Source organism: Cornus florida, unplaced genomic scaffold (assembly GCF_030987335.1).
Source record: "Cornus florida cultivar Cherokee Brave unplaced genomic scaffold, ASM3098733v1 CherokeeBrave_3.0.0_Hap2_Chr05, whole genome shotgun sequence".
Lineage (NCBI taxonomy): Eukaryota > Viridiplantae > Streptophyta > Magnoliopsida > Cornales > Cornaceae > Cornus > Cornus florida.
The window spans coordinates 116,381,262-116,408,226 of NW_026775575.1; the positions used below are offsets into that span (position 1 = coordinate 116,381,262).

Genomic DNA, 26,965 nt, shown 5'->3' on the forward strand with positions numbered 1-26,965 from the left:
ACATCATAATGAAAACCCAATTTGCAAAGCAATGATTCCACCTCTTCAAGAAGTGTTTTGATTCCACCATCAGACATCATAACTAAAATCAAAGTTTGAATTTCAAGATTCGAACATGAGGGGAGAGGAGAAATAATTATATGGGTATTTTTGATATTTTAATTGCTTTATTTACATGGCTTGCAAGGGTTGAATAGGAATTTGTGAATTAAAAATTGCTGAAATCATCTTTTTCCGTTAGTAACAATGTTTTTTGTTAATGGAAGGGAGGTCCATGTTATCAATATACAAATCTCGAAGGAGGTAAGTGTTATTTGACAAACAAGTACGGTAGGTTAGTGTAATTATTCCATAAAATAATGTTGATAGCAAAAGTAAGAAGAAAGAATAAAAAATAGAGGAATGCTGTCAAGACTCAAGAATGCTCTCTAGCGGGAAAAGTTATGAGTCCTAAGCATTTAATCACTGAAATAATTTTTTGAGATATGGGAAAATTCAAATGAATCATTTAATACATTTTTTTAATTTATTAGTTAAAATGAAGAGTTTACAATGAGAGAGCTCTATTGAAAGTGTTACTTTAAAAAAATATATGTTAATGAGTAATGCTATGAGTACTCTATTAACACTTGTAATGTTGACGTAATGCGGCAGACAAATTACAAACACTCCATCAAAGCAAATCAGATTTACGATCAAGAGCGGATTTATGTGTACGCTCAAAATTTTTTTTTTTTTTTTTTTTTTTTATAGGTAATTTTAGTCCAGCCAAAAAAGAAAAAAATATTACTAGTATTAGCTCACAAAACAAATATTAACCCACTCCATTAACAATTCTTGGATCCGCCCTTATCTACAATAAAACTAAAAAATAGATATATGTATTTTGATGGAATGTTTGTAGTTGTATGTTGCACCACGTTGTTGCACGTTATCGTTGCAACGATTGTAATAAATTAATTTTTCACACTAACCATATTTAATTATTGCATATTTAAATTTTCAATTGAAAGATATATTAAAGGAAATCTGTAGAATCTAATATTTATTCTGGTTAACACATCATAAGTTACATTTTCCTATCTAATGTTCTGGTTTGGTTTGTTTTTGTCTTCTGCAAGTGATCAACATATTTCTGCAAGTTTTTTTTTTTACTTTCCTCCCAACCAAATATCATTATCTTTTAATCTAAGAACTTGGCCAATGTAAGCAACTTTTGCTACAAGGAAATATACAGAACTTATTTTTCTTATTTCAAGTGTGATTTTTACACCTTTTACTAACTTTTTTCTTCTATTAATCTACCTGTTGTATAGAAATATTCATCTCATACCAAAATAAAACCCATGCTGCTGCAGTTAAGTGAACCTACAAGAAGACATTAGAAAATAATTGGTGAGCCAATCCATCCATCTGTAGACGAGAGAAATTAGGAACCTACAAGAGCAGCCTTTATCATGATATGATTAGAAGCATTATTCAATCTATAATTTCACTCATCGGCTACTGCTTGTAACAAAGAGTTTATCAATTCTAGCTCAACACCATTAATGCTATAACTCCATTCCATCGTGCACATTTCAGCCCTGGAACCATCAAATTTGGCGTCGTGTACAAACAACCCACATTTGAAAAGTCACAACAGATCTTCGACCTCTCAAGTTAGCAATCGGCTTGGAGCTGCTCAAGTTCATAGCAAAAATGTTCCGTGGATTTCCAAAACAAGCTAATGAGCAAAACTAGTGGTACATCAGGTTGTAAGCCGGTAAACCTCGTATTTGACGAACGTCTTCTAGAGATAGTTCTCTCTCCAATTGTGTTCTTGTTACTTGTAGAACTTCCTAAGAAAAGTAATTGGCAAATCATCAGTTTATTCGGAAACCAATTCCAAGTTTGATTTCACAACTGACAAAAGAGAAAATTCGTTCTAGTAATTTGGAAAGACAATATTTCCACTACTCTTGTTTGGCTTGACCATATACTTGCATTTGGCAGGACAGCAACACATATATCACAGTCCATGCTGATGGCAGGTATTGTTTTGCCATTACTCTATGCCAACAAAATTATTAACAGTATGAATGGAGCCTTTTGTTCACTCTGGTTGCCAACAAGATTAGGGAAAAAAAAGAAGCAATATATGGGATGCCATGCTTATTGTAAACACATGAAGCTTTTTAAAAATAAAAAAATAAAAAACAATACAAAAGCTTCTTTTTAAAAAAAAATGAAAAAGAAATAATTGTCATATGCATGAGAGAGAGAGAGAGAGAGAGAGAGGGATTACGTTAAACTCCATGTACGAAGCACTCATAGCAAGCCACTGAGCATCCATCAACTCATAAGCTATACAGTATAGAACATCAAAGGCTTCTTCGTCCTCTGCAGTTACGTAAATTCGAAGTTCCTTTAGCAAGAACACAAAGTATCCTGAATAAAAACATTTCTGGTTTAAACCAGTGGGAAAACTAGTACTTTACCTCCTAATAATCTAACAAAATTGATTCCTGGAAGACATTTTGGTTTCTCTGCAAATGAAGAGAAAAACGTTAATAAGCATTAACATTTTCTTTTAGTTTATATTCTATAATTTTTCAATCCAATTACCATGGAACAAAATATATGTATATTTAAACTAGATTGAACCACCGGTAACATAAATGAGAAAAAGAGCTCAAATTGTGACAATGTTTTGGTCACCAGGGACAAGGCCAGAAATATTCATTTTAGGGGGTCAAACTAGTGATATACAAATAAAATAAAATAGCTGTAGCAAATTTTCTTTGGGGAGAAGAAAATATGGAGAGAATAACAATTGACAGCCTATAAATCAGGTAGTCAAGTGTCAAGTATTCTTTTTTCTTCTCTCTTGAATTCATAATATAACAAATAACATACATACATATGTATATAGACAGATATGAATAGAGTATTAATATATTGTAGTAAGGATTACAATGATAATTAACATTTAACAAAAACACTAGATTCAAGTTTTAAAAGTAAGACTAAAAAGGTTCATTGGACTTTGAAGGGCCACAAGTGATTTCTTCACCTTTAATTTTCCTATATAAAATCACCATTAATAACCATAAATAAGTACAATAAATAGAATTTTGAGAAAAATACAATAAAAAATTTGACCCCCCGTTGGTACTGTTATGATATACCTTCAAAAGAACATAAAAATGACAGGCTCAAGAATTAAAATAATTCCGATTGAAAAGATAATGGAGCAATTTGACACCTTTTAGAAACGACATTATGTGATAGTGCTTGAATATGCAATTTCTCTATTCAAGTTATCAGCAAAATTAACAAATGATGTGATATAGAGATCATAAGAAGTGACAATACAACGTCAGTTAAATGCTATGAAGGCAGAGACACTAATATTGATAAGCATTAGAGCTAAAGATGATATAATTTTATTTTCATTTCGTGCCATATGCCTCTTTTTGGTATGGCATCTGAACAATCCCTATCTAAACCAGTCGGTATGGCATCAGACAATATATATACTCGACAAACCTGAGTGCAAATCCAGCATCTGAATCAACATGAATGATACATTAATGCCAGCAACAGCAAATGGATATTCCCATGTTGCTCGCTTCCCACCTTGCTTGAACAATAACCTATGAAAAGAAGCCTTCATTTTGAATTTTTATATTATCAGTAATAACCCATCTTTTACATAACTTTAGACTTGCATAGATTAAAGATAAACGTAAAGAATATAGGTGCTAAGAGAAAATATCAAAGCAACATAAAACTTAGAAAGAAGAAATGAAGCATCCCAAGGACTCTTTGGAGAAGTCATACCGGATAAGTCCTTGCGTGAAACAGCAAATTCTCAAGCGAAATAAAACCACAACCCCTAAGAAAAAATAGGACATCTTAATGAGACAGAATACTTCTAAATATTGAGAACGTAAAGAAAAAATGAAAATAAACAAAGCGGTAATTATTCATATTACTTCTACCTCTCATATTCTTGCGTGCATCAGATTCACCAATTCTTTTTTATCTTAGGGTCAATTTGGACATCTATGAAGATGACATTTTTCCATTTGTTTCTGCTAGGAAATGTGATGTAAAATGAATCACAGAATAACTAGACAATCCAATTATTAATGTTATTTAAAGACCAGCTTTCCATTGCTTTGATTTTGATCACATGATAAGGTTCCTTTGAAATGACTCTGAACCTTCATAACCAAACAGCCCCTAGCGTTTGAAATCACTGGATTGTTTAGTAACCACCCAATGGCTACTATTTTGAGTTGGGTCGCTCGTTTGGGATGTGCTTGATATGCATGGGTTTGAAATCCAAATGCTTTCTGGGCTCCTTTGTATTTTGCTCTAATATGGGTTTTTGTTTTGTCTTGGTTATAAATGAGTGAGCTTGTCCACTAGCAAAATGTTCAGTGGACCGATCCACCGGCTATATCCAAGTCCATATGTAATTATTACTTATACACATATATACAATCATCTTAACTTCCAAGAAATAAAAAATAAAATAAAATAAATAAAACAGCCCCTAGCATTTGAAGCACAAATCAGTTCTCAGAAAGGAGGTATTAATGAAATAGATCATTACAACAAAGGTTTTTTAAGAAACAAGGCACCAGCTTTTGATGAAATAACCAGACCAAATCAAACTCATTTCAGCATCAGGAAAGCAAAATCTACTGTCAACAAAACCATGTAAAAACAACTGAATAAATCAGAAACCTCAAATATGATATGATTGCAGCCTAATAGACAACTTAAACCACCTTATTTCCCGACAGTTTATCAATCTTATTTGGATAGGGGCCAGCAAAACTAATTCGAGTTAGCATTTCGGGTTACAGATGGTACCTAAAGTCAGTTGATGGATTAGGGCCTTGCCAACCCATATCTTTCCATTGCTCAGAGATCAAACCATCAAGAGCAACATCTGGAAAGGCTGAATGCCACAATACTCTAAGAGCTTCCTGTCAAAAGGAGTGAATGCTGAAATCAAGTAATGCAAAAATCTGGTAAGCAGAGTAAAATGCTGCAAATCCTTTGGAAAGTCAGTTTCCAAAGGGGGAAAAAAAGGAATTAAAAGATAAAATTTAGGGACGAAAAAGTCACTAAACTGGGTCAATAAGTTGCTGTCCAAAGACTGCAGCTAAAATTTACACTAAGAGCCAATAAGTTGCTGTTCTGTAAGAAAATATATATCACGGTCATATAATAACTGTTATATCTATAGTTCTATACTTATTAAACAGTTCAAGCTTCTTGGTGAAAATTTAGAGGGAAAGTCCATGTTTAGCAACTAATTGAGTCACCCAAGTGTACATAATATTCATCAAATTTCAACAACAATAACAACCACCAAGCCTTTTCCCAATTATTTGGGGTCAGCTACATAAAACCCATGTTTCCATTCCGCTCTATTTAAGGCCATAGCCTCAGTCAATCCACATGCTATCATATCTTTCTTTACATTTATCAGATTTCAAGCAAGACAGAAATGTGAATGTTCAAATTGAAAAAAACAATTGAGCAAAAGCGTGGAGGGAGTACTTGATGATCAAGGCGAGTCTCATCAAAAGGTACTTGTAATCGTTCTTGAAGCCTTTGTAGTCTTTCTTTCTGCTAGGAAGTAATAGAAAAAAAAGTTACGTAGGGCTGACCAATTATAGCCATGTCAATAAAACAACCATTTTATCCACAGAATGTGAACCACTTAAACACAAAATAAATTCCCAAAGTTCTTTCAATTTGATGATTTCTGACTAAAACTTTCAAAGAAAACCCAATAGAAGGCTCACAGAAGCAGAATCAGAATCAGATGCATGTAACAATAAGAAAAATATCGCAACCTATATGATGTATGTCTACAAATTATATATACTGAGAGAGAGAGAGAGAGAAGAAAAATGAAAGATATATAATCGAATGCAGCAAGCCCATGACTTGTTAAAATGCCCAATTTACCTGAAGAGAAGTCAAAGGTAAATCAGTAATTTTTCCACTTCCAGAATGTTTATTGCCTGAGCGGCTAAAGATTCCCACTATCCATGATCGTGCTCCAACCATAGCATTAGCTACACCCACCAAATACTGAACAATGAATTATACACAATGTGTTTGGACAGGGAAAATAGGGCAGTAGCTATTGTCAGCAGAAACAGAAGCAAAAAGAAGGCAATATCAATTATTACACCAGGGGTTATTCTATCAAGGGGTGCATTCTTTTTACCTGAAAACATTCTTATTATGCTATGTAAGAATACAACCCAAACCAAACCCAACAAACCCCAACACACCACCCCCCCCCCCCCCCCCCCACACACACACACAAAATCAAAACAGCATTACTATTCAGTGGTTTTAACTGATTAAAATATATCAATGAAGTAATTGCTATGCAAGTGTTGTATTTATAAGATAGAGTTTTTAACTTATGTCGCATAATTTTGCATTTTTTTTTTTAGCAACTTCTATCAACTCGTGGACACTCTTAATCCTCTTCTGCTCTACTACTATCTATCTCTTGTTCATTTGGTGGTATTTTCAGTCTTTGCCCTTATAAATTATCAACATGGCAAGGCCCATGCTGCAACTGTAAGTATGTATGTTAAACTTAAATAAGAGACCATGTCATTAGGCTACCAATTGGATTTTTGAAACATCTCAAGCGCTTAAATTTATATTGTTGTTTCTAGAATATGGGTAATTGAGGATTCAAGCTTCGGAAGTCAATGAATAAGGTCAGCTCTGAAGACGTGTAACTATTGAAAGCTTTTCTGCAAAATCCACAACTTAAAAGAGCTTTTTTTTTTCTTTTTCTTTTTTTTTTTTTTTTTTTTTTTTTTTTGTCTTTTTGCTAGTAATTCCATCATTCAATTAACAGACCTTTAGTCATCAGACTCACCACTCAGTCAATTAATGCAGAAAAACTGGATTGAACCCTAATTATTTGTAAAATATGGAGCGATCTCAAATCTCATGCAGAAACTTGTGGGACTAAACTCTAGGAATTTTGGAATAATCCATTATTAACCAATCAGTCAAACATCAATCCTATAAAATGTCTGATTTTAACCCAAATTGGTACCACTGTAAGCAATTAGTTCATTAATATCTTTGAAAAGGTTATATCGTTAATGTATTTTTGTTTATACCAGGACACTGGGATTATGCAAGTGTATATGATTATGTGAGCGTATATGGATAATAGGGTCAAGTGCAGAAAAACAGCCCTAATGTATACTTTGCGTAGCACTTTCATCCCCTATTTGAAAAAGTGTGCTAAAAACACCCCTATCCTTTTAAAATTGTGCAGAAACACCCCTCAATCAGAAATTTGACATAAAGTAATGCTGTAATACCCGTTTTGCCCTTTTACTCTTCTGAAAATTCCCAAGGGGGTGTGTATGCTAATTATCTCATAGCATAGGGGTGTTATGTGCACAATAACTATATTTAACCCACTTTTAAGGACTCTCTCACCTTTTCGGAAAAAAATTTATCTCCATATATTTCCGCTAACAATGTATTATCTCTCTTAAAAAAAATTAAAAAATTTGTTGTCACGATTGTCAGATTAATGTACAGTATATCATACGGAATGAAAACTTTAGTTCCTTTTATAATATAAAAAAGAAAAAAATATATATTCTCAATTAAATTTTAATATAGTTATTCGTTTTTATTAAATATATAATAAAAAAGTAAATCAAAGATACTTATTCATTATATATAAACAATATACATTTAATTTTTTAAACTCTAGAATTTGCAATAAATTTTCACAAATATATATATATATATATATATATAATTCTTTACATAGCAACAAATTGGTAAACAATCTTTATTGGGGGAAAAAAAAAAAAACAAAAAACAAAAAATGGGTGTTCAATTGTCTTCCGTCATTAAACTATTCAAATCGCGATAAAACTATGTTCTCAATTAAATCTAACAGTTAAGATCAAAAGATTCAAAACAACAATAGTCTATAAAGTGCAGAAAACACCCCTATAATATGCTTACAATGCGTATCACACCCCTCATGAACTAAATGACCATTTTCATCATTTCATAAAATGATGCATTTTTAAATAATATATAAAATGTGTACATGAGGGCAATTTAGTCAAACTATAACTTAAATGTGTTAGGAGGGACCTATTTGCACCAAATTGAAATTTAAGAAAGTTTTATGCACATAAGGGGTGTGATACGCATTGTAAACATACTATAGGAGTGTTTTCTGCACTTGACCCTAGAAAATACATCAAAGGAGTCAGATGTGCAAATAAGTAGTTAGCAGAAATGCAGTCTTTTTGCCTATGTATAATTTCATCTCCAAGCCAGTGATATTTCTAGGTTTATTATAACATCTCTTCCCATTTAATTAACATTCATTAGCAGTGCTACTGCAAAATATAAATTAGCTGCATGCTAATAGAAGTCATGTGCTTTTTTAATCGGCTTAATTGCAAAAACTCCTCTGTACTATAAAAGTTTGCACTTTTTTTTCTTTTTCTTTTTCAAATGATCAAGCAAATTATATAGATAAGAGTAAAAGAACATAAATGAGAATGTTCCCCCCTACAATGAAATTTGGCCCCTCAACTATCAAAAAAAGTTGCAAGATACCTCCCTTCGGAGGGAGTACCTGTAATAATTTTTGTTAGTTGAAGGCGGTGATATGTTATATCTTTAGTTCAAGGGGGCAACTTGCCCAAACTTGTTTAGTATAGGGAAATTTTGGCAATCAACCCGGTTTAATTAACTGTGGGATTAAAATTAAGGGAAGAAACTACTCACTATTATGCCAATACCTTAATAGTAAAAGAAAGAGTGCAAGGTGAATCCAAATATAAGAAATTAAACACGCAAAGAAAGATATCAAAAGCAAAATATAAAATAACAAAAGTTCTATAAAGGGTATCAAGAATTTCTACTCACTAAAACATTGAGCTAACTGTGATATTACGTGAGCAGAATTATACGACCATGCCAACTCTTCATCAACCCTCTCTTGTCTCCAATAAACTTCATCATCATCAGCCTGAATTTGAAAGCCGTACAAAGTAATTGCACAACTCAGGTGCTACACACTATATGGTGAACCAATAGAATCATAAATAGTATTCATTTCTTTCTTTTAACTTTTTATTAAAAAGAAAAAGAATAAATGATTTCGTCAAATGTTATAGTATCCAGATTTGTTTAGAATAACAATCAGCAATCACTTATTATAAAAACACATTTATGAACATAATAGAAACACAACAGTGATTTCAGAACATAAACATGGAGTAAAACTGAAATCAGGACAAAATAGTATGAGTACTGAACTTCTACTAAAGTATGCAGAGCAGCACAGGAGCTCATATGAATTATACACAACGTGTTTGGACAGGGAAAATATACCAGTAGCTATTGTCAGCAGAAATGGAAGCAAAAGCAAGGTAATATCAATTATTACACCAGAGGAGTTATTATATCAAAGGGTGCATTGACATTATAGATTGGGGTGAAGAACATATATTGTGTTAATGGCACTTGTACGGGGTGGGTTCTAAAACCAAGCGATGTCAATTTATAGAGCAATGTTTAATTTAGTCACAGAGTGAAAAAGCTCATAAAGGTTTTTCACACCAAAAGGCTTAGTTATATCAGACTATCACATATGCAAAAGAATAATAAAAGTCCAGTGGGGACAAGCTGTGAACTAATGTGTAGCTCCAAATCATCAATGCTACAAAAATTAAATTGAAATTTGAATTGATTCTCATAAAAAAAAACACAAGGATGTATGAAGAAATTGGAGAAGGCAAAGGTTAAGGTTTAACTCCGCGAAGAGAAGAGCAAGAGGGAATGCATTGTCTATTCCTTAATTTCATCGGAGGCAAAATGAAAGGCAATAGATTCACCCATTTTCTCTCATCCAAGGGGAATAGATAAAAAGTAACATGATGATGAAAAAGCAAAACCAATGATTGCACCAGCCCATGCTTTGCTCCTATAATTCAACCTTCCATTGTTTCAATTTTCCCTCTCTCTCTCTCTAACTCACTTTCCAGCCAGGAGATAGAGAGAGAGAGAGAGAGAGAGAGAGAGAGAGAGGTAGGCAAAACCTAAATTTCAAAACCCCATAAGGGAAAGTTTAACAGCGCAATCAAAGGGATCTGTTTTTACCTAAACATTATTGCAAAGAAAAGTTTAGGGCAGAAGGCATGAAAATTTGAGTTTCCTCTCTGCATAACACCCGAGACGGACAGACCCATATTCATGATTCATTGATAAAGCTAGAGAGAGAAACAAATAAAAGAAAAAGTTACCTATTATGGCATATTGTTGTTGTTGTTGTTGAGATGTGAGTGAGGCCCTCTCGAGGAAAGTGGAAGAAGATGAAGAAGAAGGGCATCCTCTGTGAATTATTGGGATTTGGAATGAAAAAATGGGCAAAACACTCAGACCCTCACACAGATAGACTCTGGTCTTCTGGCATTGCCTTCCAATCTAGCCGTGTAGCTAAAAGGACGCCTAAACAGTAGCGCGCGCTCTCTGTGTTTTTTTATTTTATATTTCGGAATGTGCTATATCTCTGTGTGTGTGTTTGTGTGTGTGTTGTCCATCTAAATTGTGGTCAATGCATTTCTTTAATTGCATGTTCTAATTTGGACATATTAACCCCAATTCAATATGAACTCATTTGTATTTTGACTCTCTGTTTTTTTTTTTTTTTTTTTGTCAGAGATATCCTTATTTTTGTTACTCTTTTACATTTAATTTTAAGAATTTTTATGAATTAGATAATCCAATCTCTTTTAAAATTTGGACAAATTACACATCATACAAAGTTGTATTTGACCTTATTGATTCATCAACCATCAAAAAGTGGTTTTGAGTCTAAAAAATAGATAATGTTTATATATTAATATAATATTTTATATTATATTTTATAGGTAAAATTATTATTTTATAAAATTTAATCAGTCAAAAAGAAGGCTTTAGAAGTGTCTTTCGAGTAGATCAAAATAATAACGTTAGTGTATAATTTGTTTGAAAAAGATTAGTATAATATACTCTAATTTTTAGTTTTCACTCCCCAGTTAAATTGGAAACATGATTTTTAATCAGACTCAAATTGAATTAATTGAGTGGAATTAAAATTGAATGGTTGCATTAGGTAACTTGGCGGTGGGTATAAAACTTATGTTTGTTACGGCTAGTATGAACCGTACGTACGAGCTGAATTGAGTAAAGGCAAGAAGCTTAATTTGTGTTGATCACATACCATAGTAATAATAATGATTTAATAGTGGGTTTTACAATAAATATGAAAGTAAACAAACAAAATAATAATATAAGATGAAAAAAAAAACTCTTTGATTACATAAAGGAAGCTTTGTCTACAAATATAGGAGAAGAAGAGAGAAGAAAGATGAAAGAGTAGAAGTGGTGTGTTACAATGAAGGAAGGCGGAAAGGGCAGATGAAATTGATTCCCACGGGCATGGCATCATGGAACAGGATAAGACTTGTTATTACACATGCACTTATAAGCTATAGGACATGTCTCAGCCTCTTCAATGGTCGAGCACACAAAGCTCACCATCACTAGCCGGCACGGTGTGCACGACCCACAGGCGTGGGAGCAATCCGGCAAGGTCGATCCCGCAACTTGGTCGACGGCGTCGGCTCTCCTGTGCTTCCTTGATCTTCTTTCCCAATAAAAACCAGGTCTCACCATTGTGTCACTGTTGCTAGGCCTTGTTGGATGATGATGCCCATGATCTGCAAAACATATATAACATTAATGAAAACCTTATTGATAATATAAAATTGCATATTATTATACCATGACCAAGTTTGAGTAAAATTTGAAGGAGTGACAGGATTAAAGATATTTAGTTTTGATATAGTAGACAAGATTGAAAATTTCTCACTATATTTTAGAATTCAACTCAAAATTAATTAAAAAATAAAAGAATAAATAAGAAACAAAGAAATGACTGTGATATTGTTACTCCAGGAGTACTTTTTGCAATAAATATGGAAAATATATAAATCAAATTTTCTAAGGCTATGTTTGATCTTATATAATTAGAATTTTGAAATTCAAGAAAAGTAACTTATAAAATTGAATTAAAATTTTCTCCAATTTCGATTCAAAAGCTCTAATTTCATGGAACCGAACACAGTATAAAGAGAATTGTTCATACGTAATTGAATAAAAATTGGGTGTGCAAGTATATGTGTGTATATATAGAGAGAGGGAGTGAGTGTGAGTCATACGTGAGCGTTGCCGGTCAATGTGCCTGGCAGAGACGATGGCCGGAACAAGAAGAAGGAGAATGAGAATAGGTGCAATGCAAACAGAAGCATTCATGCTTTTAATATTTTCTTGTAGGTACGTACTTAATGTATCTGTTGGCCAAGCTTGGTGAGTAGTTAGAGATGGATTGCAATATGAAGTGAATGTGACATAGGAAGGAGAGATTTAAAGGGTTGGGAAAAGAAGATGGAATTGAAGCAAGTCACAGGCAATATCCAGTGATTGGAAAGGTCACATGAAAGAGAAGATGGGGGCGGGCCGAGTCACAGGGCTTGAACACTGGTGGAAGTGGATTTCTCTATCTTCACGCTTTTGAGCTTCCATGCAAAGCTGATTTGGGGTGAATGAATTTACTGAATGTTTCTTTTACGTGAGTTTCTGTCCTGGGATTACAATTTCAACTCATAAATGCAATTTCAACTCATAAATGCAATTCCATATGTAACAAATTTCATATAGTTTAAAATCATAAGCCAATGTACTGAGGTTTTTAATGTGACTGCCATTAATGTTTTCTCCGATCTTATTCTTATACCTCTTGAAGAACTAGCTAGCTACGAAACAACTCCTCCTTAATTTGGTCCCCATTTCCACTTCCAAAATACAATAAATTCTTTATGTGCTGAAAAATTAAATACATTCAAATTTCTCTCATTTACATAGCTATACAACTCGACCCACAATCCAAACTTTTGACGGTCCAATCCAAGGATTTTACAAGTTGGGCCGGGCCTCTGTCCAAGTTTATTTTGGAATGCCCGGTTTACGTATATCCTGGTCTAAGTTGAAACCAGTCAAAGGGTAGTAAAGGTATATTGAAATTGCAAAGAAAAAAAGGAAAAAAAAATTATGAATTATGCTATTCGCACTCCACAAGTATAGACCCATGCTTAAATATTAACAATTTAACATAGCTATACAGTCATATAGCTCTGAATTAATTATGTCAGATTGTTTTGTTTAATTTTTATTTTTCTTTACAAAGTAAGAATTTAGTAATAGATAACCGGAAATAAAAAACATATGCAGTGTTATTTATAATCTGATGGTACCTCGTAACTTTGTGCTAGGAGAGATTGTCAACTTGCTATGGGCAAAGTTTTAACTATTCCAATAACATGTCCATCATTTTTAGTTTGTTTTGACAAAAAAAAAAAAAAAAATTGTTTTTAAGTATTTTATTACGTGTGTGCACACTATGTGCACGCGCGTATAGGGACAAGTGTAGAAAACATTCTTAACTTAGCATACTACTTTTATCTCTATTTGAAAAAATGTGCAAAAAACACCCCTAATCTTTTCACATGGTGCAAAAATACCCACTTTCACATTAATTAGTATTATAATATCCGTTTTACCCTTTTATTCTTCCGAAAATGCCAAAGGGGGTATATATGCTACTAATCTAATAATATAAGGGTGTTATGTGCACATTACCTTTTATATATATATATATTTAAACTTTTTTCTCTATATATATCTCTAAATATATATTTTTAAAAAAAAAAAAAAAAACACTAACTTTGAGAATTTGTAAAACAAAGATTTGAATTTTTTGAGATTTGAATTTATCCTTTTCTACTAAAATTTGTTTTTCTTTATTATACCAACACTGCTATCAAAATAAATAAAAAATAAAAAAAAAATTCTCAATATCAATGTGCATTGGTTTTGGAGTTTTGAGCAGATTTGTTTTCTTCAGTTTACACTTTATTTTCGTTTTTTATTTTCTATTTTTATCTTTACTTTTCCTTTATACTTTTATTTTTATTTTATATTTTTATCTTTATGTGTCCATTGTCAGTGTCCTCCAATTGTATTTTTTTTCCAGTCATTTTATAAAATTATTTATTTTTATATTTTATAAAAAAGTTCAATAAGGGTAATTTAGTCAACTTATGGTTTAAATTTGTCAGAGGGGTCTATTTACACAAATTTGAAACTTTGGGGGTGTTTTTTTGCACATGAGGGACATCCTCATTTTCGATCATTTTACAAAATTATTTATTTTTATATATTTTATAAAATGGTTCAGTAAAGGTAATTTAGTCAACTTAAGGTTCAAATTTATTAAAGGGACTTATTTGTACCAAATTGAAACTTTAAGGGTGTTTTTTGTACGTGAAGGGTGTGATATGCACTATAAACATATTTTAGGAGTGTTTTTTGCACTTGACCATATATATATATATTAAATTTTGGTACTAAAAACTCACAAATTTAGTTTGCCTTTGAACTTTGGATTTTTCTATCTTGAAAGGTAAAAAAGTAAACCTTGTTCATCTTTTGAGGTCAATGGTAAGGTCTCTAGGGTAATCTTTCTATGTTTATGATTCAATTAGAGTCTCACTTTAGAAATTCATAAACCATTGGAAATTTAAAGCGATTAGTAGAGGTGACCACGAATTTGATCGGATCAAATTAAACATTAAACTAAATTCTATTTGATCCTAAGAGTGGGTAAAAATTGAATCCAATATAATTCATTAGAAGATTTAAACTGATTCAATTTAATTCGTAAAATATCGAATTAGTTTTATAAATTGAACATTTCTAAACCGTTTAATAATTTTTTTTTAGGATAAGGTACAGTAAACCCCCCTAAACTATACCCCCAGTGAGCAAAAAACCCCCCTAAATTTCAAAATGAGCAAAAAATCACCTTAAACTATTCAGTTTGTTGCACTTTACCTGATCCGACAATTGACCGATTAATTTCCTTGCATGTGAGAGGCCAAATTTATGTAAATGACCATGTAACCCTTATCCAATTTAAAAGACCATAATGCCCATAAAACACCATTGGACCCAAACAAGCCCTAACTAATTCACTCATTGTCTTCTTCCTCCATCGATATGTGGTGCTGCTCCTTCAATATCAGTGTGTATTGCAACAATCTCCTCCCATATTTCCAAATCATTATGTATCGCATCCCCTCTTTCCAAAAATAAAATAAAATTAAAAAATAAAAAATAAAAACCTATTTACAGAACAAGAAGCTTAGATTCATTCTTGCTGGCTGCTCCTCTCCACCGCCGCATTTCTTCCTCATAGTCGAGCCCTCGCCGGTCTGTTACCGCCGCTGCACCACCTGCCGTCTATCACAGCCGACATCATCCAAAGCCAAAACTGCCGAGGCCGTTTTCATCCTCTCCACCGTTTGAAGCCTCCTTGCTCGCCGTGAGTTCTGCCACTGTTCAAACCAGCCAAGCTCGCTGCCGCGAGTCATTCAGGGCCAAGTCAGCCCTAGCAGTCGGCGATGTACAACGGTAAGATCAGGCAGCCTAGGGACAACACGACGTTGGTGAACCGAGACCCATAAACAAACGACGAAGCCCCGACCAATAACCAACAACCAAAAAATCAAAAGGCGACGCCCCGACCAGTCACTTGGCGACTATGGTATACCGACCAGCACAGCAATCCACCAACAGAAGAACATGATGAACCCCCAAATTAGAACGACGGGGCCAAAGCTTGCACACAACAAACGTAAATGATTTGGGGTTCAGATTTCTTTCTCTCTACTCTGCCAATGTGAAGCTGACAATTGGGTACAAAAGCTTTTACGGTTTAATCGTTGTTTTGAAACTCATCGGTTAGATGAAGCCGCCCGTTGTTAGGTATGTGATGGCAATCTCGGTGGAAACCCCTTCAATTTTGTGTGCCAATTTTTGTCCCAATCATGATTTTGGGTCTCAAAGTGTAGGTGATGTTAGAGTTGATCTTTAATTCAGCGTGGTGGTGGAGAGGAAATCGACGTCTTCATTAGCGTGGTGGTGGAGAGGAAATCGGCGTCTTCATCATATTGATGTATGAAGATGAAGAATGAGTTAGGCATGTTTGTTAGGGATTTGTCCAACCATCAGCCAAGGGCATTATGGTCTTTTAAATAAATATTTGGCATTTTATTTTCTTCAGTGTGACGCGGCACCGTTTTATATAGGGTAAATTAGACTTTTCCAATTTCCGGTAGCTAGAAATGACCTGAAAAACATTCTGTCCTAAGACTACACCAAGACTATAGTTGAGGGAGTTATTTGTAGTTAAGGGAGGTTAATTGCAGTTGGGTTATAGTTGAAGGGGGTTTATTGTACTTTAATTTTTTTTTTTTTATTTGACCATAGCCAACAAATATGAATCTGGCAGAATCTATTTAAAATAAATGCTTCTCAAATTAAAGTATTAAACTAATCAAATTAGAACAAATAATAAGTGTAGTTGTGTTACTTGAACAGTAAAGAATCAGATCTTATCCTAAGTTTGAATCCAATTCCCTTATCCCCAACTAAATTAATTCTTTACTGATCAGAATAGTACTAACTGTTACTTTTTTTTCTTTTATTTTTTTTTTCAATAATTTCTCGTCTTTTTGATATGATATAGCAGACACATAATATGTACAATTCTATATATAACATATATCCTCCAGCCATATATATCATTCGTTTCAGACCGTAACTTTCAACCATTTTCTGTCTCAAGCAGCTAAGAGTCGTTTTTTTGTTGGTCTGAGACCTACTTCTTTAATTCGGAGAATATGCCCTAAAGCTTTTCCTCTATCAAAGAACGAGGAGGCACGCTCTGCTTTAAGATTTTACTGTTATATTATTTAAAAGTTTTAAAAATTTACCTTTAAATATGTTTAATAATCATTAAAAATACTTTTAATAGCTATTAAATTCGGCTCGGTATTCAAAATTGCGTTCTAAAAAATAGAACAAATGATAAATCATTTATGATGATAATCGCACTTATTGTTAGGTTTTTTATTTTATTTTATTTTTTTTATCATAATTTCTTAATTCTCTCTGATATGGAGACACATACAATACCATCTTCTCCAAATAATCGTTCTTATCAACACCAACACATAATATGTACAATTCTATATATAACATATATCCTCCAGCCATATATATCATTTGTTTCAGCCCTAAGTTTCAACAATTTTCTCTCTCGAGCAACTAAGAGTTGTTTTTTGTAAGTATGGGACATACGACTACTTTTTTAATTAGTAGTGTCTGCCCTCCAGCCTTTCCCTCTATTAAAGAACGAGGAGGCATACTATACTTCCAAAATTTTACTGTTTATTTGTAGAATTGAAATTTTTTTTTTTAATAAAGACAATTACATTCCATTCTTAATAAAATTGTTATTATCAAATATGAATATGGTAACTTCATATTAAGGGATATTATTATAAAATTAATAATAAAAGTATTTAAAGAATACACTACCAAATAAATTAAAATTTAATATTATTATAAAAAGTACTTATAATAATGTGTTCATCCAATCAAATACCGTAACTTCATATTAATGGATATTATTATAAAATTAATATTAAAATTATTTTAAAAATATATTATCAAATAAATTAAAATTTAATTTTATTATGAAAAGTACTTAGTATAGTGTGTCGTTCAACACTTAACGTGCTTTTTACCAGTAATTTTTTTTTTGACAATTCTATTGATAAAATTCCTTTTTTGTTTAATTTATTTATCCCAACACTAATTTTAAACAGACTCTTAGTTTCAAACCTTTGGACATAATCAAATACTCCGTAAATGGTTAGAAGTTATGAGTGTTTTTTTTTTTTTAACCCCTTCATCCAGCCAATCGACAATAGATGTTCAGTCGGCCGAGAGATCCTTTTTTGGATTTATTTTTTTTCTTCATATTATGAGAGTTGAACTAGAGTCAATCAGTAGCAATTTGTGTAAGGCATCATGTGAACTTGAAAAAGCAACTAAAAATCAGGCAATCGTACGACTTCAGAACTATTTACAAAACAAATTATTATATATATATATATATCTATAAATATTATATTTCTGATCTGATTCCTATTAATTCTGAATTTATGAATCTTCTACCGATTATTGGATTTTAAATTCGATTCGCATAAATTAAATTAGATTGAGTCAAATTTTCGAAATCGTGGAAAAAATGAACACTCTTAGCTGCTATTGAAAGGTGGGTTAATCTTTGTTAAGTAAAAAATTAAAAAATAATAATAATAATGAAAATTATGAACTTTCACTCTAAAATGTTCAGTCCACATAACACTGAATTTGATAGAAAAGACAAAAGGCACTACGTTTCATGGTGTCCCTTCCAGAATACAGGAGGATATGTTGACGATTCGTTACTAGAATGTAAAGTTCAACATAAGCTGACCTAATAAATTTAATGGTATGCCAAAGGTCAATAATGGTGCCTCCATTCACTGTTACTTAATTTTTGTTCCGTAACACACTTGGTCTGCCTAGCCAGGTTCGTGATTGCTACTAGAAGCTGCACGGTACACATTCGCATCGGACCTCCCATCATGCGATCCAGACCGTCCATTGCATCAAATTTACAGTAACTGGGTCCGTATTTGACGAAAAGTCAACCCATCATGCATGACCCAAAATATTGAGACAGTAGATGCCTGAAACGTGTACTTCCTAGATAGTATAGTCCTGAATACTGTGTCCCTGATTCACACTGAAGGCTGGTTGAATTGTTGACTTGCCAGCTTTAACACTGAAGTCTAAACGTGCGCCCGCCATGGAAGAAAACAGACATTAGAACGGTCAAAAACCCTGTATGAAGTAATTGAAAGGAGAACAATGCTACGCTTATACACATACGGAGTATATGTGTGTATATATATATGTGTGTGGATGTATTTCAGATCTTTATTAGAAATCCATCATCTCCCTCGGTCCCTCCAACCGGTATTAATTTCGGAAGTGCCATGAATTCTCTGGTGAGGAGCACGACCTTGCATTTTCGACACCGGTCGGAGCGCCACTACGAGCCGTTGGATCAAGTGAGGTATGATGATGATAATGAGCAGGGAACATATTGGATGCCAAAGAATGAGCAACGGGGGAATATGACTAGTTCCATTAGTTTTAGACGTGACAGAGCCAAGAAAAGGCAGATATTCCTCAAAACCTACAAGTTACCTTCAATGACCTCTTCATCAAGAAAATCGAAATCTAGGAAGATGAAGCAGGTGGTCGTCAAAGTTAGATCAGCTGTAGTGTCCATACTGTCGGTCATGCGATTTAATTCATTAACGTCTTGCAGATCACCATCGGCAGCTCGCGCTTCTTCTCCGGCTCCAGTTCAGAAATGTTTTTGATCTTTTGTTTTTTATTTAGCTTATAGTATCTCACTTACAATAATTAAGCGTGATTTGCTTGTGATTAGAAGGATTCACGTTGATCAATTGAGCTTTTGGGAATTAAGTGAGAAGAGAATGACCAAGAAATGGAGAAAGAGGAGGTTGCAGCTTGATGGCTAATTAAGACCTATCATATGGTTAATCCATATTCCTTTTTTGGTGGTGATTGGGGATAATTGAAATTAATTATCTTTCAATTTGTATACAAAACATATCTTCCGGGTTTTTTTTTTTTTTTTTTTATGTAATAGTGTAGAAAATTTATTAAACAGGGTTTCTATGCTTGAAATTAATTGTGTGTATGGATTCAACATTATCATTTAACCTGTTTTGAATTACTTGTTCAACCCTTCTCCCATTAATTTTCTTTCCATCTTTATAACTTGTAGGTATCAAAAACATTAACTGACTGTAGGTCTATTTTTAAATAATGGTTTATAACACTTAATTTTCTGATGTATGATATCTGAAGTTAGTTATAAAATCTTCCCATTTGAGCATTACACAAATAGAATTAGTTAGTAGGTCAAAAGTAACAAACATCAACCCATATATACTGAGATAGATTTGAAATTTGTTTGACGCAGCTAAGTACATTATCAACTACATTCACATATATTTCACCTCCATTCCCTTCATCAGTAGCTACCAAAATCAATTAATTAATTAGCTATATATATATATATATATAGATATGCCATTAATTAGGTGCATGGTCCCCAAAATCAAATCTCAAAATAGTAAGTAAATTAAGCGTACACTCCTCCTCTATATAAGAAGAAAATTTAGTTATATATAGTAGTATAACCACCATACGAGGCAGGCCAACTAGACAGAGAGGCCTATAACCACACATGCGTAACAATGCCCTTAACCATTGCAACCATCTCCAAATTAATCATCCTCTCTCTGGTCCAGATATTGTTGGAGATCAGGAAGAAGAAGAGCCTCTCTTTCTTCTTTCTAGTCTTGTGTTGAATGTTCAAAGCCTAGGAGGGGTACCTAAATTAATCCCTCTTTTTTCTTTGCATGTCCAATGAATGCTCCTCCTCCTCAACAACAATATGTCATGCTACAGCAGGGGAGCAATCAATCACAACCCCCTTTCCGTCGCAGCATCCCACCCTACAACCACCCCAGCCACCGTAGGAAAGGCAGCTGTTGCCTCAGGTGCATTTGCTTCTGCTTCTGCTTCATCTTCGTCTTGATCCTAATCCTCTTTGGTGCTATTTTCTATTTCTACAATGTCTACGCACCCAAAATGCCCATCTACCAAGTCGAAGACCTCAATGTCAAATCCTTCAATTTTGTCCACACTGACTCAACCGTCAACACCGAGTTTCTTGTTACTGTCAAGGCCGAGAATCCTAACAAGAACATAGAATTCGTTTATGGCGAAAACAGCTCCGTGGTCGTGTCCTACACCGACAATGCACTTTGCTCCGGGAAGCTACCGGATTTTCGCCAAGGCCATATGAACACAACATTGATGAAAGTGACATTGACGGGGAAGTCTAAGTTGGGGCCAGGGATGCAGGAGGCACTCATGAAGACCAGAGATGGCGGGAGCATTCCATTGCTTGTGAGGGTACAGGTGCCTATAAAAGTCATCTTTGGGGAATTCCCACTCAGACAATTCATGGTTTATGCTAATTGTTCTTTGGTTGTCCAGAACTTGGCACCCAATCAGAAGACTAAAATTTTAAATAGTAAATATAGCTTTGATTTTTCGTTTTGATCCACACCAAACACATGTACTTTCAATCTCTCTAGTACTTTAATTACTTTTCCGAGAGAACAAATCAGGTACTTCATTGCAATATGTTACTACTTTGTACCTACTATATATTCCAATTGTTTTACAAGGATTTTTTGTACCGGGAATTATATAAATATGTGCAGGCCGTGTAGCTTGCGTAATGTAAATTATGTAAATGTAGGTTTCTCTTACATTTTTCATTCATTTTTAACAATTTTAATTTTTCGGGCAATCAGCTTTCTCTTAGATTTGCATTAATTTGAATACTGTCTGTGAGTTTCCATGTTTAGATTATAATAGGCTTCTGTAATTATTAAGCGTATCGGAAAATTTAATTAAGAAAGAATGGCTAGCTAGATTGATGTCCAAATTGCTAGCAAAATCATTGATCATGATCAGCGAAGACCTGTGTATTAGTAAAACAATATGTAAAAGAATCAAAATCAATGGTGCTCATGTTTGGTTCTAGACTAGCTAGGTTAATGCATATAGACTCTATTTATTTGTAGTAAAAAAGAGAGAGAAAATGGTGCAACTGTTTATCATTATGTGTGAACCAATAACCAAGAGACAGTATTTAACGCATCACAAAAACTTTTTCATGTATTAGTAACAGGAAAATTTTGTTGTGGACTCATTGCCACCGTGGGGGTAGAAAAGGGAGGCTACTGCAATACGATGTATATGATTCTGAAACTGGAGCTTCTTCATCACTGGGGATGAATTCTAGCCATCTAATTTAACTATTAAAAATTCAAGTCATAAATCAAGTGATTATATATATATATTTAAGTAATGTAAATTATATTGGTGAAAAAGTATATAATAAAAGTGAATGAAAGTGCAAGGTAGCAATAAGACCTAGCACATCCCATGCAACAGGGCTACAAATTCTTAATTTCTAATAATGTGAAGTTAATCCAGTGTGCTTTTTCCTTTCAAAACCACATAAATAATGTGGTGAAACGAGTAATATATATAGCACCGTTTAGATATTAGAAATATGGTAATCCTTGTGCAATTGAAGCAAGATGTCACGGGTTTAGAGTTTCAGCACCACTCTAACTACTCTCGTACGGCACCAAGACATTGCTTCTACTCTTGCAAGTACTTGGTCAGCCTAACTCCCGTGCACACCTTAGCCAACACACTCCCCTCGTGTGCTTACTAGTGTTGTAGTGGCTCTCGCCCTCTCCTCACTTGGCTTGCACACTCACACACACTAAGGCACTTAAGTTGGTAAGGAAAAAACACTTCTATTACTTCAACGAATGCTTTGTACAAGGCTAGCCGCAAATTCTCTACAAGGCTCTTAAGGCTCACTCTAGGACTTGTTTGTTTCAAAATGAAGTCCTACTCCTATTTATAGGCATCCCCATCCCTAATGGATGGCTAGGATGCATTCTAACCAACGATGGAGATCGATTCTCTAGAACATTCTCCTACCTTCTTCACACTTCCATACTTATCTACTAGTATCTGTAACATTCTAGAACTCTCCATACTACTCCACACAATTCTGCAGAACTCTAGAATTTTCCACATACTTCTACAATATTCTACACATTTCTACACATATCTAGAATCTTCCACACAACTCTAGACAACTCCGGAAGATTCTAGAAACTCCACTCGCCATGCAATTGCCATACAGCGTCATCCTCAACTTCTGCGTATCGTCTGTGTGGCACAACCTCCATAGGCGGGGCGTGACATTCTCCCCCACCCATTTCCGTGACGCCCTCGTCACGGTTTCTTCAGCTGACCCAGCCTCTCGCAGGTCATCAGCACTTGCGCATATGTCCTTGGCCCAAACGTACGAGCGCCCTTCGGGAGATGTGAGGTCCTCACGAGCTCCATCGTGTTCACTGCCACCTCTGGACTCTCCTTCCTGCCCACGAGCGGCACCATGCATGCGGCCTTGCTTTCTTCACCTCCAAGTATCATCAACGCACCAAGGCATGGTAGTGGCGCAACGTTGTTCCTATCCATGAATTCCAGCCCCAGCACCATGTCTGTAACACCCCCACATTTTCCACGCATAAGTTGATCAGGCTTATACACGAAAAACGAGGGATATCAAAAACAATTGGCAATATACAAGCATGGAATACAAAATGATGGAAATAAAAGAATTTAGACAGGAAAGAAACATTAAATAATACAACATCCATCCATCCTTTATTTAATACAGTACTTCATTACAACTTGGAAATCCTACGTCAGGGATCCCTAAATATAACCCTGAGAGTTCAACGTCAAAAGTAAATAAAAACTGAAACTGAAGTATTACATAAAACTTCTACCCTGCACTGGATCGTAAGAGTAGATGAGTTCGGATGATGGTCCCACACTGCTAACCTCAGCCTTGAAACGGATACTGACCGTATCCTGAAATAACAACAATGGTGGGTCAACCCCACGAGCAAGTCCTCTCTACTATGACCCAAATCAGAGAATCAAATAAATTAATCATTATGAATCGGATGAGTACTATATCTGTATACATCCTACGGGAACTATCCGATGTATAACATGACCTCAACCAGAATAGACGGTGATCACTTAGACTCACACTAGGTGGTTAAGTGTCGCCTTTCCCTACCCGGGAAATCAGCTATTATACATGGTGCACGGTACTGACAACACAGACTATAACGAACTACACAGTGATAACACCTCGCAAAGTACTGATGAATATACTGAGCATATAAATTAGGCAACACATGCCAACAATATTAAGAAATATACCGAGTATGTCAATTAGGCAACACATGCCAATAATATTAATAAATATACCGAGTATGTCAATTAGGCAACACATGCCAATAATATTAATAAATATACCGAGTATGTCAATTAGGCAACACATGCCAATAATATTAAACCACATACCCCGACAGCCACACACTTGTCTATCGCAACGAATGCATAAGGTATAAATGAGTCTAAACTTATTAGTCAGCTCACATGGTTCTATATGGCAACACATCCATATAATATAAATGCGATATAATAAACAGTCCATTTATTCCCTGAAATGCACACAGCATAATCATCATGGTTTATATACGATTAACAGTATAAATATTCCATAATATATAATGGGTTATTTATATGAATAAAACCAAGCACTAATTAATTTAACATTAATGGTTATTACAGTTTACTAAAATAATACCATTAATAGTCGTTAAATCAATTACATATGTTTACTAGCGATTCGCACTTTAACTGATACAATTAATATTTAGAAATATTAATCGGACAATTATAATAATTAACGAGAAATAAAATAATAATATAATGTCCCGTTAATTCCAAAAATGCCAACCCGAGGCCCCAAAATGTATAGTGAAGGTCCTGGTAATGACAAAACAGTCCCTAGGGGTATTCTGGACTTTTTCCAGCAGCCGCAGAGGCCCTTCACGCGCCCCCACGCGCCTCCCAGAGCTCCCCACACGCGCCGCCAAGCTTTCCCACTCTCCCACGCGCCTCCACGCGCGTCTGGCGTCAGCCACGCGCGCACATGCGCTCCCACGCTCGTCTGGAGCGTTCCACGCGCGCGCACGCGCTCCCACGCGCGCGTTGATGGCTTCCTGCTGACGTGGCGTCCTCCGGTTGGTTGGCTGCATCAGCTTTCCTACATGCGCGCCACACCGGATCAATCCACCTACATCTCCTCCATCCAACGTTCACGGATCCGGGTGTACCGCGGTAACATGGACCGCGGTGCACCGGATCAATCGCTGCTGGTTAATGGTCCAGATGCGCGCGCATACCCTCCTATGGTGCGCCGCATCACACCGGATCACTCCGGTCGTCTCCCCCATTGTCGGCGACCGGAAAACTCGCCGGAAATTGCAGAAAATGCCCGGAAAAATCTAGAAAATTCTAGAAAAATCCCTAAAGTCTTATTTAATTATTTTCAGCTATATTTTAATTACATAGGCTAAATAAATAAATAACTAACCACTTTAATAATTAAAACACATTATTTTAATAAACTAAAATAATTTATTGAAACTTCTAGCATGGTTTCTAGTCTCAAAAAGAAACCCGAAATAAATTAAATGAATAGTTTATGGATTCAAAGGGGAAAAGTAGATAATAACTTGCCTTTTTGGATTTAAAATAAATCCGCCGGTCTGCGCGTAGTCGGGTAAAATTACCTACACCGGTCCAAGCTTCTTTCTCTTTCTCTTTTCCTTTCACTCTTATAAAATAACTCACTAGAATTTATACTTTGCTTCTAACTCCCTTTCTTTTCTTCTAAGGTAAGTTTAGCTAATTTATATACAAAATATATAATATAAATATTACAAATATCTAATTTTTCATCTACTAACCATCTTCCCAACCATAAGGCTTCAATTCCACCCATAACCATTGATGCAATCCTATCCTAATCTCTAATTTCATCATGACATTGGTTTAATACTATTATTATTATTATAACTATTATTATTATTATTACTAATATTATTATTATTAAACTTTTATAATTATTATTATTATTATTATATTATTAAACTAATATAATTATTATTATTACAAAATAATACATTATATCATCATAATACTATATAACACAAATATAATACTTTAATTAACTAATAATGATTAATATAAGCATAACCAACAAATTAGATTATTAATAATAATACATGCATAATTAAATGAATAAATTTACTATTTTACCATACACAATTAATTTACATGTACCATTAAATGAACTTAATATAATAATGTAGTATGCACAAATAAATAAAATTAATTAACCTAACATAAAATTAATTTAAATACATTCTTTAAAATTACGGGGTATTACAATGTCATGGTCGTCCATCTCCGCAACTTGGAAGTCGGCATTGCCCTTTCATCCTGGCATGCATAGTTCTACTTCCTTGCACACTCTACTCATGCGTGCCTCCTCGGAGTTGACGGCCTCGATTCAGCCCTCCGTTTTGCGCATCTCCAAGCCAAGTCGTTGCGCCTCCTCCGGGGTAATGAAGTTGTGTGTGGCGCCCGTATCCACCAACGCTTGCACGACTTTGCCACCAACCTGCGCATCCACATAGCGCACCCTAGCTACCTTCTTCTCCTTGCCCTTCTTCTTGGTGTCATGCGTTATGCTACTCAGCATCTGCATAGCCCCCATGCACTTGTCTTCGTCGCTGCCTGCATCGTCCACCTTGCCCTTGCCCTTATACTTCACAAGGGCGCTCATGGTTTTTTTGTTGGGGTAGTGTCGCAATATGTGCGGCCCTTCGCACAAGTAGCACTTTGGCTCCCACTTGTCCTTATTGCAGCGCTCCCTTTTGCCACTAACCTTGTACCTCTCTCCATAGTCCTTGCCCTTATCATGGCGTGAGCGTCTCTCATCATCGCTATGCTCATCATCACTGGACTTGGGCGAGCACCCTTTCTTAAAGCGCCGGTCTCCCCCACCTTTACTGTGGTCCCTCCTGGGAGACGTGGCCCTCTTGTCATCGCGTCTAAAGTCTTCAAGGTGCTCCGCTATAGCCATTGCGGATGCCAAGTCTCTAGGCTCCCTCCTTCTCAGCTCTGTGGCTACCCAAGACTGCAACCCATCAATGAACAAGCATACGCGTTGCCGCTCTGGCATATCTGGGATCTCCAGCATTAAGTTGGAGTACTTCTTCACATACTCCCTTAT

At 34.8% G+C, this 26,965-nt stretch overlaps 3 protein-coding genes across 5 annotated transcripts; 1 reads left to right on the plus strand and 2 right to left on the minus strand.

Annotated features, from left to right (window-relative positions):
- Positions 1–653: 653 nt before the first annotated feature.
- LOC132308881 (uncharacterized) lies at positions 654–10,744 on the minus strand. 3 transcript variants are annotated; one of them, XM_059807160.1, is made up of 10 exons: positions 10,341–10,744; positions 8,962–9,064; positions 5,980–6,105; positions 5,566–5,634; positions 4,870–4,985; positions 3,826–3,880; positions 3,532–3,652; positions 2,481–2,528; positions 2,288–2,382; positions 654–1,837 (listed from the first exon to the last, which is right to left on the minus strand). In XM_059807160.1, exons 3-10 carry the CDS (start codon positions 6,079–6,081, stop codon positions 1,826–1,828), a joined length of 618 nt encoding a protein of 205 aa, XP_059663143.1. In that variant the 5' UTR covers positions 6,082–6,105; positions 8,962–9,064; positions 10,341–10,744; the 3' UTR covers positions 654–1,825. The 3 variants fall into 3 exon arrangements, with proteins under 3 accessions (XP_059663143.1, XP_059663142.1, XP_059663141.1); XM_059807159.1 differs by having other exon boundaries at positions 654–1,841; positions 5,980–6,089; positions 10,341–10,739; XM_059807158.1 differs by having other exon boundaries at positions 654–1,841; positions 10,341–10,738.
- Positions 10,745–11,305: 561 nt separating this feature from the next.
- LOC132310510 (protein EPIDERMAL PATTERNING FACTOR 1-like) lies at positions 11,306–12,444 on the minus strand. Its single transcript, XM_059808676.1, has 2 exons — positions 12,300–12,444; positions 11,306–11,798 (listed from the first exon to the last, which is right to left on the minus strand). The coding sequence occupies exons 1-2, from the start codon at positions 12,391–12,393 to the stop codon at positions 11,524–11,526; spliced, it is 369 nt and encodes a 122-aa protein (XP_059664659.1). The 5' UTR covers positions 12,394–12,444; the 3' UTR covers positions 11,306–11,523.
- A 7,957-nt stretch (positions 12,445–20,401) lies between these two features.
- Positions 20,402–21,472, plus strand: LOC132310511 (NDR1/HIN1-like protein 6). The gene has a single exon (XM_059808677.1). The coding sequence runs from the start codon at positions 20,563–20,565 to the stop codon at positions 21,262–21,264; it is 702 nt and encodes a 233-aa protein (XP_059664660.1). The 5' UTR covers positions 20,402–20,562; the 3' UTR covers positions 21,265–21,472.
- Positions 21,473–26,965: the final 5,493 nt, after the last annotated feature.

What these genes read in the sequence shown, in the direction of transcription:
- LOC132308881 (XM_059807159.1), bottom strand. Translation starts at nt 6,081, where the DNA reads ATGGTTGGAGCACGATCATGGATAGTGGGAATCTTTAGCCGCTCAGGC. An exon ending in TACCTTTGACTTCTCTTCAG is followed by an intron (nt 5,635 to 5,979) that starts GTAAATTGGGCA and finishes ACTTCCTAGCAG; the next exon opens with AAAGAAAGACTACAAAGGCT. An exon ending in GATGCTGGATTTGCACTCAG is followed by an intron (nt 2,529 to 3,531) that starts GTTTGTCGAGTA and finishes CTTCATTTGCAG; the next exon opens with AGAAACCAAAATGTCTTCCA.
- LOC132310511 (XM_059808677.1), top strand. Translation starts at nt 20,563, where the DNA reads ATGAATGCTCCTCCTCCTCAACAACAATATGTCATGCTACAGCAGGGG.
- LOC132310510 (XM_059808676.1), bottom strand. Translation starts at nt 12,393, where the DNA reads ATGAATGCTTCTGTTTGCATTGCACCTATTCTCATTCTCCTTCTTCTT. An exon ending in CATTGACCGGCAACGCTCAC is followed by an intron (nt 11,799 to 12,299) that starts GTATGACTCACA and finishes TATGTTTTGCAG; the next exon opens with ATCATGGGCATCATCATCCA.